Raw genomic sequence first — 18,075 nt, forward strand, 5'->3', positions numbered from 1 at the left:
AGACGCATTCCTTTTTTGTAGTGTGCCTGACTTTAAATGATAGACAGTAAACGGAGATCGCAAGCAGAGTTTAGTCGAGTACTTGACTGACTGAAAATGTAATTATCTGGAGCACATTAAACATCCTTACTTTCAAAGAATGCCGCTTTTAGAGACACCTTTCATCAAATTACAAAAGAGCATCACCACGAAAATGTACCACCGCCCAAAACAAAAAAGAAAAAAAAGAAAACTTCTTGGGAACACGAAATAGATCTTTTGGGCATTTAACTCGGTTCCAAACATTACAGATCCTAATCTGACCAAACATCTGTGGGACGCCCCGGGCCAAACCACATCCACAAAGAACTCCCTCATCCACCCACCCTGTTTATATGCTCCTGTCTTTGCCCAAATCACATTTGTTTTAACATCATGAAGTGATGTTAAAGTACTCTAGACAGCTGGCTTGACGGAGGTAAAGGGTACAGTAAAATTAACAGGGATGTGGCCGTCTACATTTCTTGCCAACCTTCAATTTATTCACTTCAGATCTGCAAAAGTAAAAACTCTGGAATATTTCTCACATGAAAAGCTTGCACCATTGGAGCTCCACTGCAGCAGAAGGCATATTAGCCTGTGTTGCTGACAGCGCTAGCAGGGACTGAAAGGAGGATATTCTTACAGACAATGACAGGAGCACTGCACTAGTTTGTCGCTTGAAGAGGCTCCGGAGTATGTGGGGAGGCGGCGGGGGGGAGATTGGGTCTTCGGTTCGCCTGTGCATGCTTGTTGAATGCGTACAATGTTGAACTCTGACACCCAGTCAGATCCAGACACTTGTTTTTTTCCTTAATAAGCTTCTTCCCTCTGTACGTCCACGACTCATCAAGGGCGCAGAGCAACAAGCGCACAAAACAAAGCACAAGAGCAGCACGCACAAAGAAACCTGGAGGATTCAGAAACAAGTTGCTGTACAAACAAGATGCTGTGGCACGCTCTGCTCAGCTGAATTAAACAGCTATTGAGAGCTGAGAGCAAGAGAATAAGAGGTGGCGTAGGTAATTCAGAGCTAATGGTTTAGGAATGCCTCTGTCGTTTACTTCAAATGTGCATTTTTTTTTCTTTTCTGCTCTTCTTGACCTTTTTTGTTCTCTGTCTCGAGACATTCCGTCTGACAGAAAGAGCATACACACTCGCGCACAGAGAGCTGTCACACAGTGGTTGGTCACAGGAGGGTAAATTGGCCTGGAGTCTCTGGAGTTGGCTGCAGCGTTAGAGGCAAAGAAGAAATCACATGACACATAAAAGTGTGCTTAGGCCAGCTTCTGTTGTGGATGCTCACATCAGTTCAAAAATGAGACTTTGTGACCTGCACCTCATCTCAAAAGTAGCAATTATAGAAAAGCATGCAAATCTAAGGGGTAACATTTATACTTTTAAGAGGTGCCGATCAAAGGTTTGTGGATAACTAGGAATTTCTGGTTAAGAGTTTCCGAAAATGATTTTAGCAGATTACGATTTCGCTTTAAGAACTTCATTAAACAACATTCAAAATAATGTTTTCTACTCTTTCTGAATAGCTAATCAATGTGATATCATATATATTACGAGCAGAAGCGACTTCTCGCTGCCTGTGTGTGAAAGAGCAGCCATGGAAAAACAGGGGACAAAAATAATTTGGACTTTTAAATTTAAACCGTGTTGTTCTTTATAGTAAAGATGCAATAAATGTCTCCATAATAATAATAGGCAGGGCACGTGAGAGGTTTTATTGTGAAACTCCAGTTTACTTAATACATTAATCGTGGATGGGCATTTTGATTCAATCAGTCGATTGTTCCATCAATCAACTATTTTGTGGAGATATTTTCTCATGCAGAACATGCATGTGCAACACAATAAATAGAAATAAAATACTGTACATCCATCCATCCATCCATCCATTTTCTATACACCCTTGTCCCTTAGAGGGTTGCTGGTGCCCATCTCCAGCTAACGTTCCGGGCGAGAGGCGGGGTCACCCTGAACAGGTCACCAGTCTGTCACAGAATAAAATACTAAATACATGTAAATAATTAAATGCTTGCTAAAGTTGTGACTAACTTGAGTGGATTACATGGTGTTTGATAAAACTTTTAATAAATTAAATGCAAATAAATGAAGTTTTCAGATCACAAAACCATTTTCAATTGTAATTAAATGATAAAAATCTAGTCTTTTTTTCGCTGCTTGAGATTTTCTAGCAGACAGACTATACCTATAACCTAAATCTGAAGCTGAACGCTACGCCATCACTCACAGGCGCAGCACAAAACAAGCCTGCAGAGCAAACATGAGAATAACAGAAGGATGGGAAAGAAGGAAGTAAACAACATTTGATTCTAGCAAAAATGTTCAGGGCTAGTTGGAGAGGGAGCGAGGGGGAAAAGAAAGAGAAGAGGACAAGCTTGACAGTGGTCAAGGCCCAGTGATCAGTGATTGGAGTAGCAGTTAAGGGCTTGTTCAGAGAGAGGGGGAAGGGGTCAGTAAACGTGCTGATGGTGAAGAGGTGGCAGCCCACTTACACCCAAACCTCAGCACAGCCATCAGGCACCAGAAAATGGCAGAAGGGCTTCTCTGACATTAATGAACTCTGCATCCTACAGGAATCATTCAACCTTACGAACTGTCAAGACATACACGAGCCCCCTTACTGTGAGAACTGAAGTGGTACTTTAAGTTAAAGCTAAAGCGATTCACTACTTAATTCAATGAAATAGCTTTTTTTTTTTTTACATGAAAAGGTCAATCTGACCAAGTGTGTTCCAACAACGGCAAACATTTCACACAGAAAATGATTGAATAAGAACACTGATTTGAAGTAAAGACAGTCTCTGAAACAATGTTTATATAAAAATGGCAGGAAAAACACATTACAACTGGCGCCGTAGTCACTACCTGTTAATTTGCTAAGATCAAGACAGCAGGAAAGACGGGAGAAATATGAGTTCTCTTCTCTCTAAAAAGATCATGACAGCATCATTTAGGTTTGCATCAAAATGAGCCAAAAGCTTTTGGAACCGTGTCGTTTCAGCAGAGTACCAAAGTGGAGATGCTTGGCCACAAGGCACATCTCCACACAAAGCCAAAACCAAGCATGTGCAGCACATCAGCACAAACAGCTCATACCAACTGTGCAGCATGGTGAGGTAGGAGTGATGATGTGGGCTAGATTGTGAGTCATGGAAAAGAACCAAAACACAACCGTAAATCTACAATGACATGAATGAAAAGCAAAAAAAAAAGCCAACTGGGGTGGGCCCAGACCTCAACCTATTGAAATGGTTGAGGTTGGGACTTTATAATAGCTATGCATCAACAAACACCCACAAACCTCAAGGATATAAATAAAGCGAGTCTGTAATGAGATGTGGGTAAAATGCCCACCACAACACTGTAAGAAACTGATGAAGTTAAATGGAAAATAGCACCATCAAGGTGAAGGCGGTTACTGACTAATGAGTCACTAGGTACACTTTTCCTATGACTGTAGTCACAGTCATGGGAACTTTCTATTCCTATGTTTGTAAGATAGTCATTAAATTCTAAATGATCACTTACTCAATACATCACATTTCATGCTTTTAATAAGGTAGCCAAAAGAGATTTACTTTTCAGGTTCAGAAACAAAGGTTTAGTACACATTTCCTCTTAATCTGGAAAAATTCATCTATCTCAGAAAAGTGACGAAAACACCGCTTATATATGGCAAATGATCAGACAAATTGAAATTCTGAGCCATTCACTTTTTGAGCTCCATTCTGAACGACCCAAATGGCTCTGAATAGTAGCTAATGCCTGCATAAACACGGAGAATAAATTTAATAGCTTGTTTGTCGTTTGCAACGAAACATGAACCAGTCAAGTTGGTCGCTATATTCCAGTTCCTGAAAGGAAATCTGGTACTACCCCCTTCATTACCATTAAAACAAAGTTCAACTGCTACTCTGCCGCCTCAATCTGTCCTAATGAGCGTGACTTGTTGCATCTTTACAATATACATTTTATGGGGAGTGTTTTATGTGCCGAACCAAATTCGGTCCCGTTATTTCACAGCAACAACGAGTTTGAGCACCATAAACCGCACATAAAACCACAAGGAGCTATTTGATGTGTTAATTCAATGAGTTGATTATGTTTCGTGCTTTGTTGTCTGGATTAAAGAATATATTTGATGGTAATGTCATATAAAGCATTACCAGGAAATGCTTACCAAGAATGCTGCTGCGGATGCTCACGCATCCTCGCATTCAAACCACCGCGGTGAAAAAAAACTTGTGCCCAGCACGACAACACAAAGGCTCAGTATGGAAGCTGAGCTGTTTATTTTATCTTGGGCTACCTGTCAGTCTTTGTTCTTCTTGTCCTTCTCTCGTTTGATTTGTGCCCCCTCAGCTCCACACCGTACCGCCCAGAAGCACACACACACACGCACACACACGCTCCCAAACGCACAATGAATCCATGATGAGGCGAAGCCCTCGTGGCAGAATCATTTTCTGTCACCGGCTCATATTTATAACCCCATCTATCAGTCAGCCCCCGGACTATGTGACACTGTTCTCTGACCACCTAACTGCCCCCCAGCCATACATTAAAACAGGATGAGTGGGTGTAGTTATGCATGTGTGCCTTGATTCTGCGGTTTGTGGGGGTTTGTGCTGTTTTTTTTATTTTTATCTTCTTCCCCGTCTTGTTTTCATTTGCTTGTCTTGTCTGTGTTTTGTTTTTCATTAGTTTTGTTTTTTACAGTTCTTTGTTTGTGTCCTTGCTTGACTCCCAGAGTCTGTGTTTTCCAGCTGGTCTAGCTCTGTGCTTCCTGCACACCAGGATTCAGTTTACGTGCTAGCAAGCTTCCCATGGTTACTTTGTCCTTTAGATTCTTGTCCGTCTGTGTGTTGGTCCTTTAAATGTCAAACTCACTTTTGTTTCTGCGTTGTTCTGGTTTGGTCTCGTCTTAACCTACACTCGTCGGTGCATTCAGTTTTGTCTCAGGTGATAAAATGTATCTGTTGCACATCCTCCGTTGGGTCTCATAAAGTCACCATGCCGACTTTATGTGTGTCCTATGAACAGACATCCATCTGGATGTGTTTTGGGGCTTTTGCAGAGAAGCAAAGTGGTTTCAATAGTTGGCTTGGATCAGTTGAACAATGAGAAATTCAAGAGGTAACATCAATAGCTGATCACTATCCAAACTATTGCCAGGTCATGCAAAAACAACACACTTTAGTATGGACACTACTGCTAAGCAGGGTACACTCAGAGTTGGTGGATTTCCATTTGGGTGAGATGATTAAAAATAAATTAAGAGATGAAAAATGCTCTAGGGTGCAAGAAGATATTTAAAAGGAAACTGTAGGTCAAAGCATCTGCAGCTCATTTAGGTTCAGAGAAAGAAAGAGAGATTGAGAATCGTACTGGAAAACTTTGAGGAAGCATTTAGACTTCCAACAACTACTTCTCAAGAAAGCAACTTCCACAAATGTATAGCTTTTTTTTCCATCACAGGGGCAACAAAGAGAGCAAGCATACACATATTCTTGGTAAAGCTTAGAGAGACTAATTGACCTGAAGAGAAACTAAGAGTATCCAGAGAGAGAATATGTATGCAAGGGAAGAACATGCAAACTTCATGCAGAAATGTTTCAGGCTGGAATTTATCCCAAGATGTTGCTGATTGAAGCCAACAGTGTTGGCAACAACAGGACTGTGCACTCTTCTACACCTTAGTGTGAAATAGTGATGACCAATTATACAAACAAGTGGTGATGTTATCTTGCAACTTCTAGACTCTATAAAGATAACCAATAGCTATTTTCCTTACTAATGGTACAGAAAAATTGTAAGAGTTAAGATACGTTTATCTACATTATCTCGAACACACAGGTACAAAAAAAGAAATTGGCTACAATATTGATTGGTGTATCTCTAAGTACACCAATCAGTCTCATTACAGAAGCTGTACCATGTGGCGGCTCTGCCCAACTACTCATCTGAAGTCACAATAAATGTAGCAAGGCAACCAAAGAGAATAAAAGCAACTACAAGGTAAGAAATGGAGGGCACAAGGGAGGGCTGAAAACAGAAAACAGAGAAGAGCAGTTATATAAAAAAAGGGATTAGAGAGAAATTGGAGCAGAAGTTATAAAAAAAAAGAGAGGATGCTCATGCTTTCTGCTCCAGTCTGCTGCTCTCTGATGAGAGGGGAGATCTATATCCTGTTTGGTCCAAGGTCACGGCTGTTACATGGGAGCAGAGCCATCTCTCGGCCTCACTCACACGGACGCACACACGCGCACTGAGGTATGGCTCTGCCGATAACTACAAGCAACCATTATAGATTGAAGCAATTAAAGCAGATGAGACCTTTGACCCAACATTATACCCAAGTCAGGAACTTGTGTGAATCGCAGCGGGCGTGTGTACGTGTGTGTGTGTGTGACTAAAATCGAGGGGAGGCTTAACATAAAGCATGCTTGCCGTTGCACTAAAACTGCTCACCCTCACGTTGACCCTGAGAGGCAGTAAAGCAATTTCCCTGCACACCCTGAGGCCAGTTCAATGAAAAGCTGTATTTTGCCAAATTGCGACTAACATTTTTTTTTCAAGTGTTGTGCTGTTTTTCTCTACCCTCCTTTTCTTTAATTCAGTTTCATGTTTGCACATCCAAAATAAGCAATTAAATTATTCATTTGCTTTTAATTAGTGTACAGTCATCACTGCTCAGTTGCACGAGAGGAAATCAAACTCCTTCTTAGAGTCTGGGGCTTAGCAGTTAAATGAAGCAAAAAAAAGAACATGATTCTGCACAAAAGCAACAAAACTGCCAGAGAATAATGCGCTATAGGCTGAGGTAAAGAGGACCCAGAGATGAGGACACTCCTAGAAAAAAAGGAAGACCTGTGAGCGTCCTCTCTCCAATTACATCAGTAAGCCCTCAGGGTCCGGATGGAGGGTGTTTAGGGCTCCCTCTGCTGGTGCGCCACAGGGTCATCATGTCCTCTTCTTTTTAACATTCATAACTAAGACCTTCCATAAATCACTCCCTCTCTCAGCGTCTGAAATGATCCCTTCCCGCGTGCCGTGGTACCTACACGGGAACAATTCTGTCGCAGCAAATCCACCTTCAGTTTTAAACATCCTTGTAAATGTCAACAGTTTTGGACCAGATCAATGTCTGGCACTAAAGGAAGCTTTTAAAACCCCTACAGTTTTCTGATAGAGCTCCTGCTATCAACTCAGTCAAAGGGAGTACGTTTTTCTTACTCACTTCTTATAACCTCATTTTGCCAGTAGAGAAACTCAAAAGGAGGATTCGCTGGAATACAACAAACAGCGAGAGGAATGAGTGTGAAACATACACACACAGAGAGAGAGAGAGAGAGGTACAAGGTATAAAGGTGTGGCCACAGCAATAACTGGGAGGCCAGACGGTGAAGCCAAAATGGGCTTTATTGAATTATTCTCCCGCAGGACCAAATGAATGCTCGCTTCACTAGCACTTCTGCAAACACAAGACGAGCTGTGGGATTTAAGGTGCAATTTAGCTCATGAACTGACCAAATACACCACAAACAGATAAACACTGATATATTTATATATATACTCCAGCTTGCTTGCATCATTTGATAAATGTTTCAAAAATGTGAAGCAACTTTAACCTGCCAGCGACCTCAAAATGTGTCATTCTGAAACATGAACCGCACACAGACCAAATCAGGAGCTGGGTTTCACACTGTATGATGCTCCTGGGTAAAAACACTAATGTCAAATTGCATCAACATAAAGCTTTTAACAGAAAATATATGACTCTAACTAACTGCTTTCATTTAAAACAGAAAAGCAGAAGTGCAGTCTTAGACTGATGTACTGTATTTACTATTAGTCATATCAAGGTTATCTATAATATTTATTTAACGGTATTTTGATACTGATACATAGCCTTTAAAAAAAAAAGTAATTCAAAGTGTGGTATTGTGTGAAATCAACTTTTTTTTTTTTTTTTTTAGCTTCATATCATATTATATTATTCTCTCATCAAAAGCATACCTGACATGTTCCTTTGATTCATTCAGGGGTGTTTGAGAAACCATTGAATCTCCCTTGGCAACCACTCACGAGTGCCTAAACGTTTGCTCACCCAAAGCTCCGCCTATTTCCACGCAGCTCCTCCTTGGAGCCTCTGCCTCACAGATCACCCCTCCCTCATGTCTCCCCCACTGTGCTCCTCCAGACAAGTGGCAGCAGCAGCAATTAGCAAACACCAGGTGGAACTGCGCATCTGCTGAACCCAGCATAGAACTACTTCTCAGTCCGACGCTCCTAGTAACGGGTGCAAATGGCATAATGAGAATCACTGTTGTGAAGACGTGCTGAAGGCAGAATGTCGGAAAAAGCATAACTTTCTTAAAGAGGCGGAGGTCACTTTTAACGCATCAAATTTCTAAGTTGTATTTGACATACGCTGCATCTTTCTAACAACCTAAAGTAATACAGTTACTTGACTGTGCTACACAATGGCACTACGTGGATGGAAAATACATAATACTGCCCCTTACATAAAAATCCACTCCTCTAGTTCTTAAGTGCTTGATGTGCAGAATACTTGATACCTTTTGGTCATTCTGGTCTCCACAGAATAACACCAAACGCTATGAATCTATATTAGCTTGTTAATTAGTTGGGCTACCTGCTCCAGTAGCCAGCCAGCTGTCCACTGCCTAACAAACATGATGCTCATAACTTGGCAACTAGACCTGCACAATGTATTGAATTCCAGTCATCACTGAAATATCAGGGTGTGCAAATGATCTCAATCACAAGGCATGATACCATAATGCTTGTATGCAGTTTTTGTAAAGATGTTATATGCATTTATGCTCCGTATATCGTTAATATATCTGGCCAGAAGAATGAACTTCTTTGTATCACTAGTAGTTTTGCTAAAGGAAAAGCCTCCTCCATGCCATGATGCTGCCACCACCTTGTTTTGCCATTACCCTGCACTCCATTAAACCTAAGAAAACTATAACTAAACCTTTGGACAGAAAACATGGGCAATTCTGAAATTGAATTTTCAAACCCTGTCACCTTTAATAAGCCCACGCCTACACAGACCAAAACACATGGCTTAATGCTGTTATCTAAATCAACAGGAGTTTCCTTTGGCTTCCAGTTGGTTTCATCATACATGCTCGTCTCAATTAATATTTCAGCAGTGTTTTAGAGTCTCCTTCACGTGTTGTGTCATCCTCCTCCTCCTCCTTGTCCATCTCCTCCTCCTCCTCCGTACCTTCACATCCTCCTGAGTCTTTGTTCTGTGTGCGGAGCTCCGGGCTGTGACATATGTTCAGCACAACGTATGTACAAACATCTTATACAGTTAACTCAGGCAGAGACAGGAGGTCCCATTACACCTTCCGCTGTGCGACGTGAGTCACTTGACTGTGACATCTATCTGTGAGTGAGCCTGGAGTTTATGTTTTCTGTGTGGTTGAGAAAAGAAAGTATCACAGGGATGGAGCGCTTTGTTGAGCAATCAGATCAAGAGTAACTGGAGATTTCAGAGAATATCAAATGAAAAGATTCACAGAGTGACAACTCACAGCTGTATCATCTTCAGTCAGACTGTCTCTTCCAGTTTCCATCAAGTCACCCAGAAAAAAAGAAGAAAAAAAAAAGAAAGCAGCTTCACTGACAGACTTGGGTCACGTTTTTTTTTTTTGGGGGGGGGGGGTGCGAGGAAAATAACTTCTGGATTTAGTTCAGCTTCCCGTGAAGACAGCCCAGCTCCCATGTTTCATTCCAACAAGCAGTCAAGAGTAGTTAGAGAGTAAATGTATTGGCTAATTTCAGGCTGAGCATCGATGTTAATACAATAACCCGGAGAGGCTCAGCAGCAGCGTGTGACAAATTTAATGTAATTGCTGCTCCTCATTTGCAGACTGAGGCAAGAGAAGCAAAAAAGAAAAGAAAAAAAAAGAAAACGAAAATCATCATTTATCTGTATTTTAAAATGAGGATATCAATAATTAAGAAATGTTTTGGCAGATATGTCAATGTTGCTTGGAATAATCATGATTAAGTTAACTCGGGGGAAGATTTGTAACGCTAAGAAAAAGAAAAAAAACCTTTCTCGGTGTCAGAAAGTGAAATGTCTCCAGTCATCCTCTAGCTGTCTCTCACTGTACATACAATACAAATTTAATGTCAGCATGCTCGGGAAAGAGAACGTGACGAACACTCCCCGCTTCTTCTCAATGCATGATTTATAACCGAGACGAGCACTTAACGGGAGTCTGTGCCGCCGCGCAGCGCAGCGCTCCGGTCCTTCCCCGGGAAGAGGGACCGCCGGGATTACGGGGCTTCCCATCCGCCGCCGACACGGCGCGCGAACACCCAAGTCATCCCCACTCAACTCCTTCCCGAAGCCTCGCACACCCACCTTCATTCTCCGGGTAATTCCGTAAGGCCGTGCTCGGCGGAGACGCGTGGAAAACGAGGAGAAGGGAGGACAGCAGGGGAAGGGATGGATAGATCCACGGGACGCGTGGTGGTGCCATTTTCAGGCTGCGCTGCGCCCTCGCTGCATCCCTGTTGGCGGTGTCGAGTCGTTGAGCGCAGCCCTGCGATTGAGTGGGAGAAGGAGAGGAGAGAGAGGAGGAGAAGCTGGGAAGGAGGGTCCACAATCAGCAAAGTCCTGTCAATCAGTCTGACTGTGGTGCGATCCAGAGAGGCCCGTGGGGGACGTGACAGTTTTACACTCTAACAAATGATATTTGATTATCATGTGAGTTTTAAAGTTCTATTTTATAGCTGATGGAAAATAACAACAATTAGGGGGAGACTATTTCTTAGCAGAACAAGTTAAAAAGAGATAATATTAAACAATAAAAAAAAGGGAATGAGAACTGTTATAAAGGAGAAATTTAAAAGGCATAAAGTCAGGATATCTCCCAAGGAGTTAATACTTCCACAAAAAACAGAGCCTTGAAAACATATTCATACCCTTTTGGCTCACATTTGTCTGCAATACTAACACCGGGAGGCTGGAGAGGCGACTTGATGTGGTGTCTGGTTGTGAATAGGATGGAAAATAATGGTTTGAAAAAAATTGTCTACAAATAATTAAACTATGTGGGATTTATTCACATTCAACCCCCTGAATTCAATTTCTGCGGGACCAACATCTGCTGCAGTTACAGCAGCAGGTCTTGTTTAGTAAAATCTCTTTTAGTTTTCTACATCTACACAAATATCTGCCCGTTCTTTGCAGTCTCAGCCAGACTGAATGGAATGCATGTATAACACCAGTTTTCAAGACTTGGTGAGATTCCATATTGTACTTAGCCACGTGATTTGACTGGGCCATTGCAACAAAAAAAAGTATGCTTCGATCCACTAACCGTGCCCCGATTGGTACGTTTAGGATTGTTTTGCTAGAAGGTGAATCTCTGCTCCAATCTAATGTCACATTTTCATCCAAAATTGTCCCGAATTTAGACTATCCATTTTCCCATCACAATAGGTGTCTACAATAGGTGCTGCGTGTTTAGTGTGACGTGAAGCATATAGTTTTCCAAGAACCATAATGTTTTTGCATGTTGCCAGAGAGCCACACTTTGACATCACCTGACCAGAGCACATTTCCACATGTTTGCTGTGCATGGCTCACAGAAAACTAGAAACATTACTTCTTATGTCGTTCTGTCCTTCAACAGTGCGTTTTGTCTTATCACTCTTAAATGCATGACTGATAGTTATCCAATCACCCGATTCTTTTGCTGGTGCAATAGCTATCGTTTAGTATCAGAGCTAAGGGTTGTGAGTACAAATCGATACAACAAACCTTTTAGTTTTTTTTGAAAACCATTCATCTTCTTCCTCCTGTGTTGGTTTATAACCCTTAAAAAGCAAACAAATAAAGAAAAGCTGTTTATTGAAGATGTGACAGAATGTGAAAAAGCTCAAGGGGCACAATTTCTTTTCAAAGGCAATGTTTTTGACAAATCACATGAAATTATCAAATGAATAATTTAGCAAAAAAGCTTCCAAAATTACAGCGTTTGTTGTTGTTTTATAAAAAAAAAAAAAAAAGTTCAGTTCACCAAAAATAAAATCACACCCACAGAACCAGAACATTGCTTGCCAGAACAAACCGTGACAAAACCAGACCTCTCATTACCAATCCTCTGGGTTGGAATCACCTGGATAAACAGTCCCTTCCTGCAATTTTTTTTTTTTTTTTTGAAAACGCTGTCAATTATTTTGATAAGTGACACGGCTCATGGCAATTACTGCTTGGCTCGCCTCGTTCTTCTCCGGGCCTTCACCCAGCTGTTGATGCTGTTCCACTGGATACCAGCAGTATCAGAGAATGCAGATGCTTTATGGAGATTTATTCAACCCATGTTATATGTATGGGACACCCTGCATGTCTGCATGCGCAATGCTTTTGTGAATGTAGCTGTAGGAAAAAAATAAATAATAATGAGTGGAAGTTGTCTTGGAAAATGTTGGAGGAAACACTGAGGTTAGGAGGTTAGGTGTGCAATCCTTACCACACCATGTAACACAGTTATGTTAGGTTTAGCAGCAAAATAAACATGATGGCAAGTTTTGTTTTTGATGCAAATTTACAACAATTACATATGGAATACTATAAATTAAGTTTTAAATGATTTAGTAGAAGTCTTGGATGCCAATACCATGCTGTGCTTTTTGCAGAGTTGTCAAAAGTATTTGACAATGCGGATCATAACCTGTTATGTCTATGTGTAGACATAGACATAACAGGTTATGTCTATGTTATGTTATGTCTATGTCTAAACTAGCAAACCAAACTGTTTGCTAGTTTTCAGTCTGTTTTCCTGGTGGAACGCTGTGTTAAAAACTCCACGATTGCTCCTCTTGTTATCTTGATGTCACAAAAGGTGTGCCTCCAGGCTCTGTATTAAGTCCTATAGTCTTTGCAATTTATATTAAGAAGTTGGGACAAAATGCAGCTGTTACATCTCCATTCTGATGACACTGTCATACAAACTCTGTTGCCATAGTTTTTAATCATTGCATCTACTTGGTCACATGTTTTCCATCTCACATTGGTGCTTATTACAGGTATTGCAGACAGGTACACACATGCAATTTGTGTCTGGCATTTTTAATCAATACAAATCTTTCAAGTCATATATTGATAATATATTCAAAAAGAACAGAATATGTTCATTAATAAGACAGCTGCTGATCACAATATTGTATTACTTTAGCTGTTCCTTCAGTTTGCACAGAATTTGGAAAAGTGGTATTTTCTTATAATGCTCCTTATGCTTGAAATAAATTACCTGGAATCGTGCAGATTAATTTAAGCAAAGGATATTAAACATATCTTAAGGCCAGTGAAAGAAACTCTTAATGTTTTACTCATTTTGTCTTTTTTTATTCTAGTTCAAGCTGGTCAAGATAAGTAGGATTTTAATGACTTTGTATGTTTTGTCATGCACTTTTTTGAGTGTGGATATGTAAAACAGGTCTCTCCTGAAAATGAGACTACATGAGTAAGGTGAAATAAAAAGAAAAAGAAAAAAAAGATGCATTTAAAGTACACTTTCATATCGAATTTGGCATGTTTCTTGCTTGTGAATGTCCTGGGGTGGGTGGCGAGGTGGTGGGATGAAAGAATGTGGACTGACATCCCACAGGTCAGCTGATGCATTGGAATCTTTTCCCCTCACGCTGCCACCAGGCAAATGTGATGCATCCACGCCATGATTTATGGTAAGATCGTGACCACAATTATATTTGCCACGAGTAACGTTCTTCTATCATGCTTCTGTCCCAAACGAGGCTCCTGAAAGAGCAATAAACCTGTCAAACATTTTCTGATTTATGCCAAAATCCTGTCTTAACCCTTGGCAGCTCTTTTGTGTTTCTTGCTGCTGAAGTGTGTTTTGGTCACTGTGTTTTCGCGCGTGTTAAATGGCCACCTTTACACACTTTTAAGGATCCAATTATGATGATGATTTGTTCCCAGCAATTGCTTCACTTAGGATGACCTAATTTCCTCACCAAGCACATGTTGAAGAAACTATTTTTTTCCCCCCTCCCCTTAAACTCGTGCCTTTCTCCTTTCTGCTTCTTTTTCTCCATCTTCCTCTCCTGCCGCGACGCTGCGCTCATCCGTGCAGTGACAAAAACACTGCTGTCATGCATTCCTCCAGAAACGCGGGTGACACGGCCCCTAAAACCCGTATTGCTCCCTCTATCACACACGCTCACACACGCATTCTGCATGGCTTGTTGAAGAACCTGGATGGTGCATAATGACTTGTTTTAGTCTACATACACAGGCATGCCATCTACAGTGACAGAGTGCTGACAGTGTTGAGCGACGGCTCCCCGATAAACATTTCAGATGTGGGTGTTTCCTTATGCATGTATGCTTATTTTGTGCCGTCAGCGTTCTCTAAGGAGAAGGAATTCATATCCAGCTGTTGCTGAAGTGTTTCCCCAGCCTTTCAATTATCTTGAAAATGCACAGTTTCTTTTCTATTGACCCCTCAGTCTAACCCCCCTCACCCTGCTTGGCCTGGTTGGGTCAACCGTTCACTAACCATCTAAACAGTTTATCTTTTGTAAGTTGATCACATGCTACTGTGTAAATGTAGAGAGTCTCACTCTGGTGGGGGGCAAGACGGTTACAAACTTGTTTAGGTGCAACAGGCCGTGCGGCAGGAGTTTGTGTAAATGTGTGCGCCCGATGCATGCACCATTGATGCCGATCGGTAGTTTGACATGGGGCAGAGGTGATGACAGGGTCGTCTGCCTTGCCATGAGCTCCCCCACAGCCTCAACACTCTGTATACACACACACCCCGAGCCCCATTCAGAGCCACTCACTCATGTGGTAATGTCTCTATTGTGACAGCCCAAACACTTTATGGGCAGCAGCTTGGTGCTGGCATTTAGGCAGAGGCATGGGTGTGCATATGAGCGTGTGTGTTAGTTTTTCGAGCCTGCGACCGACTCTCCCACTGTGAAATCTGCACATTGAGAGTTTGACTTGTTGGAGACCCTTAGTTTACTGCTCCAGGGTGCTACCAAGACTGGTAGCGGAGAAAAATGCAAAAAGTTGCAGTTTCAAATAAGTGGAAGGTCTTGAAAAAGTATTCATGCGCTATTAACCTTTTCACTTCAAAGTGTTTTTTTCTTCGTTTTCATGAGTTAAGACAGCACTAAGTGTAGTGTGTTACTGTACAGAGGGAAAATGGTCTGGTTATTTTGTTTTATGCAGTTTGTCTCTTCCTGTCTTTCCTGACACTGATTTGTGTGGCTCATTCTTAGTTGCAGAACAGTTTGAGCCAAGTTGGATTGCTTGGGTAGCAACTTCGATAAACAGTTTGTCTTGCCACAAATTCTCATGTGGTCTTAACTTTGACTGGGCCATTCTAACCCATGACTAAGCTTTGATCTATAGATTTGATTGCATATTAATGATCCTTGTCTTGGTGGAAGTTGAAAGTCTGTCCCAGCCTCAAGTTTTTTTTTAATCACTTCTAGCATTTATAAAAGTTTCTCCCCTCAGCATGATGCTACCACCACCATGTTTTGAAGAGGGCATGGGATTTTCAAGCCCGACACCATCATTGAATTGTATTATTAGCCAATTGTCTGACAGGTTTGCTGTGTTCTTTGGACTTCACTAGTGTCTATTAGAGGTGGGATCTGTTTACTGATTGAGCGGGTGGTCAGTGGTCTTGTCTGTTTCTTCTTTTTGCTGAATTTTATTTAGGGGTATCATTGTAAAGGGAGTTAATGCAAATGCATTTCATACTTTTATATGCAGTATTTATTTGTAAAACAAAACAAAACAAAAAAAGCTTTCCTTCCACTTCACAATTATTCACAACTTTATGTTGGCTTATTGCTTAAAATCTCAACAAAATACATTGGAGTTTGTGTTTGTAAGAGACAAAATAAGTTTAAGGATTTATTTTTATTTTTTGTAAGACATCCTGATATTCATCTTTAAATTCCACTTACTTTCCAGTTGCTGTTGACTCAGTTAAGCAGGCAGAGCAATTCGTCATGTCAGAGAGCCCTGGTCTTTCCTCACAACAAAAGGTGAAAAGGAGTGTGGGAAAGGGCGGGTGCACAAAGCCCTGCCTGCCCCCGTCTGTCTCATCGTCTCGATTGCATACGCGAATCAGGAGCCCGCTCGGCATCCCCCAACCAGGGGCAGCAGACGTGGCCCCTGTCTGCAACAACACAATCAATCTTTCCAAACCTAGATATATTTCTATATTTACACTCCAGGATGGAGTGGCTGTTTTACTTCCAAATTCTTTAAAAAATTCTGACAGTGGCAATCTCTTAACATCAGAGCTTTTCAGCACTCAAAAAAAAAAAGGATGCCTGAACCTCAATAGAGACCGTCTTTCATACAGGAAAAGAGGAAGAGAATGTTGGGTAGAGGGAGAGAAAAAGAGATAAAAAAAAAGAAAGGCTATTCAGGGAGGAAAGTCTGCTGGTATCTGCCAGCTCTGCCCACATAAATACGGGGCGCTGGAAAGAGAAGGAGCCTCTCCTGGAGACCGAAGCCAGCTTTGTAGACAGGGAGGCAAACAAACAGGGCAGACAGACAAACTGACAAAGGGTGAGAGGAAGACATTTACACCATTCCAAGCGTCTTCTCTTTTAGTGCTGCTCATTGACCTGCTAAATCGTTTGGGGGGGGGGGTTGTATACTTTAAATGCAAACCCACCAGCACCGGGTATAGATTCAGAAAATGCTGACTTGGAGAGCAAAGTGGATATTGTCTGTCATATACAGCAATGGAAGCATATTTACCGTAAGTCTATCGTGGAGGAGCAGCCGGTGTCTTCCCTTCTCAAAGAGGAAAAAAATGATTTAGCAATCAATGAAAGCCAACCTTGCCTTCTTGTATCACATTCCCTGTGGACTTGACCTATTATCCAATGATGAGAAAACTAGAAAACATGTAGATTTACCAGCTGGGAAGAGGCAAAAAAAAAAAAAAAAAAATGTTTGTGCTAAGTAGAATGAGGTCAACATTCTTGCTGCTGGATCTACCTGTACTGTATGTTCCACACAAAGAATATCTTTTTTTGAACAAAAGAGTAACGACACAGAAGCAAGTGGGGTGCTTTTCTTATCTTCTCACGTTCTTCAGCCAGTGTCACATCATTTAAAAGGTGTTAGAGGAGACGGAAAAGGGGTGGATTAAGAAAAAAAAGAATGTAGTCATCAGGATGAGCTGGAGCATGCCCAAGGCCTGTCAGTCTGTTGGCAGAGAGAGTTAAGAGAGATGCCCAGCTTTGAAATCTATCACTGTGAGTTCTGTGTGTCGAGGCAGCAGCTTAGATCAAGTAGAAGATAAATCTGGGGTCAGACTTACTTTTAAATACACAATTGTAAAAAAAAGAAGGATATTTGCACAAACTGTATATAGAGGGAATTACCTTTCCCCCCCCATTGAGATTTTTCCACTCAACTTTTTTTCTATTTTAAGTCTTTAACTTTCTTTTTTCTCTATACATAGATTTTCTTATAATTTGATAAATGTTCCTTCTTAGCCGTATGCACTGGATCAAATGTTTTTGGGGTTTTTTTTGGGCAAATTTCATCAAGCGTTTGAAATGGTTTGCTAGAAGTTTGTCCCACAGTTTTGACGTACAGTGAGATGTTGCTTCAATATTCCACGTAATATGTTTTTCAGGACGACATGAATGTTTTGTGGAACACTAGTTCCTACAGCATGATGCCATCACTGATGCTGTAAACATCAAAATACCAGTGAAAACAAACAAAGTTTGACAAAGACTTTGATGTTTGTAAAGTTAATAATGATTGTTGCATTAATGGTAACGGTATACATAACATCAACAATATTTATTTTTTTCCAAAAGGTAAATAAAACAACCTTTTTTAAGTAAAATAATGCTTGATGTGTTTAACTTTAGTTTTTCTTAAAACAATCTAGCAATCCTTATACAGTAGCAGATTTTCCATTTTAAGGAGTTGTAGCATGAAAT

At 41.0% G+C, this 18,075-nt stretch overlaps 1 protein-coding gene across 1 annotated transcript in view; it reads right to left on the reverse strand.

Moving 5' to 3' along the window:
• The window catches only part of epha4b (eph receptor A4b), a 99,329-nt gene extending 88,318 nt beyond the window's left edge, over nt 1-11,011 (reverse strand). Inside the window, exon 1 of the mRNA XM_081598710.1 lies at nt 10,469-11,011. Within this exon, the coding sequence (XP_081454836.1) occupies nt 10,469-10,586 (118 nt within the window). The 5' untranslated portion in view covers nt 10,587-11,011. The remainder of the gene's footprint in view (nt 1-10,468) is intronic.
• Nucleotides 11,012-18,075: the final 7,064 nt, after the last annotated feature.

The sequence above is a fragment of the Poecilia reticulata genome, chromosome 17, assembly GCF_904066995.2.
Source record: "Poecilia reticulata chromosome 17, P_reticulata-male-v2, whole genome shotgun sequence".
NCBI lineage: Eukaryota > Metazoa > Chordata > Actinopteri > Cyprinodontiformes > Poeciliidae > Poecilia > Poecilia reticulata.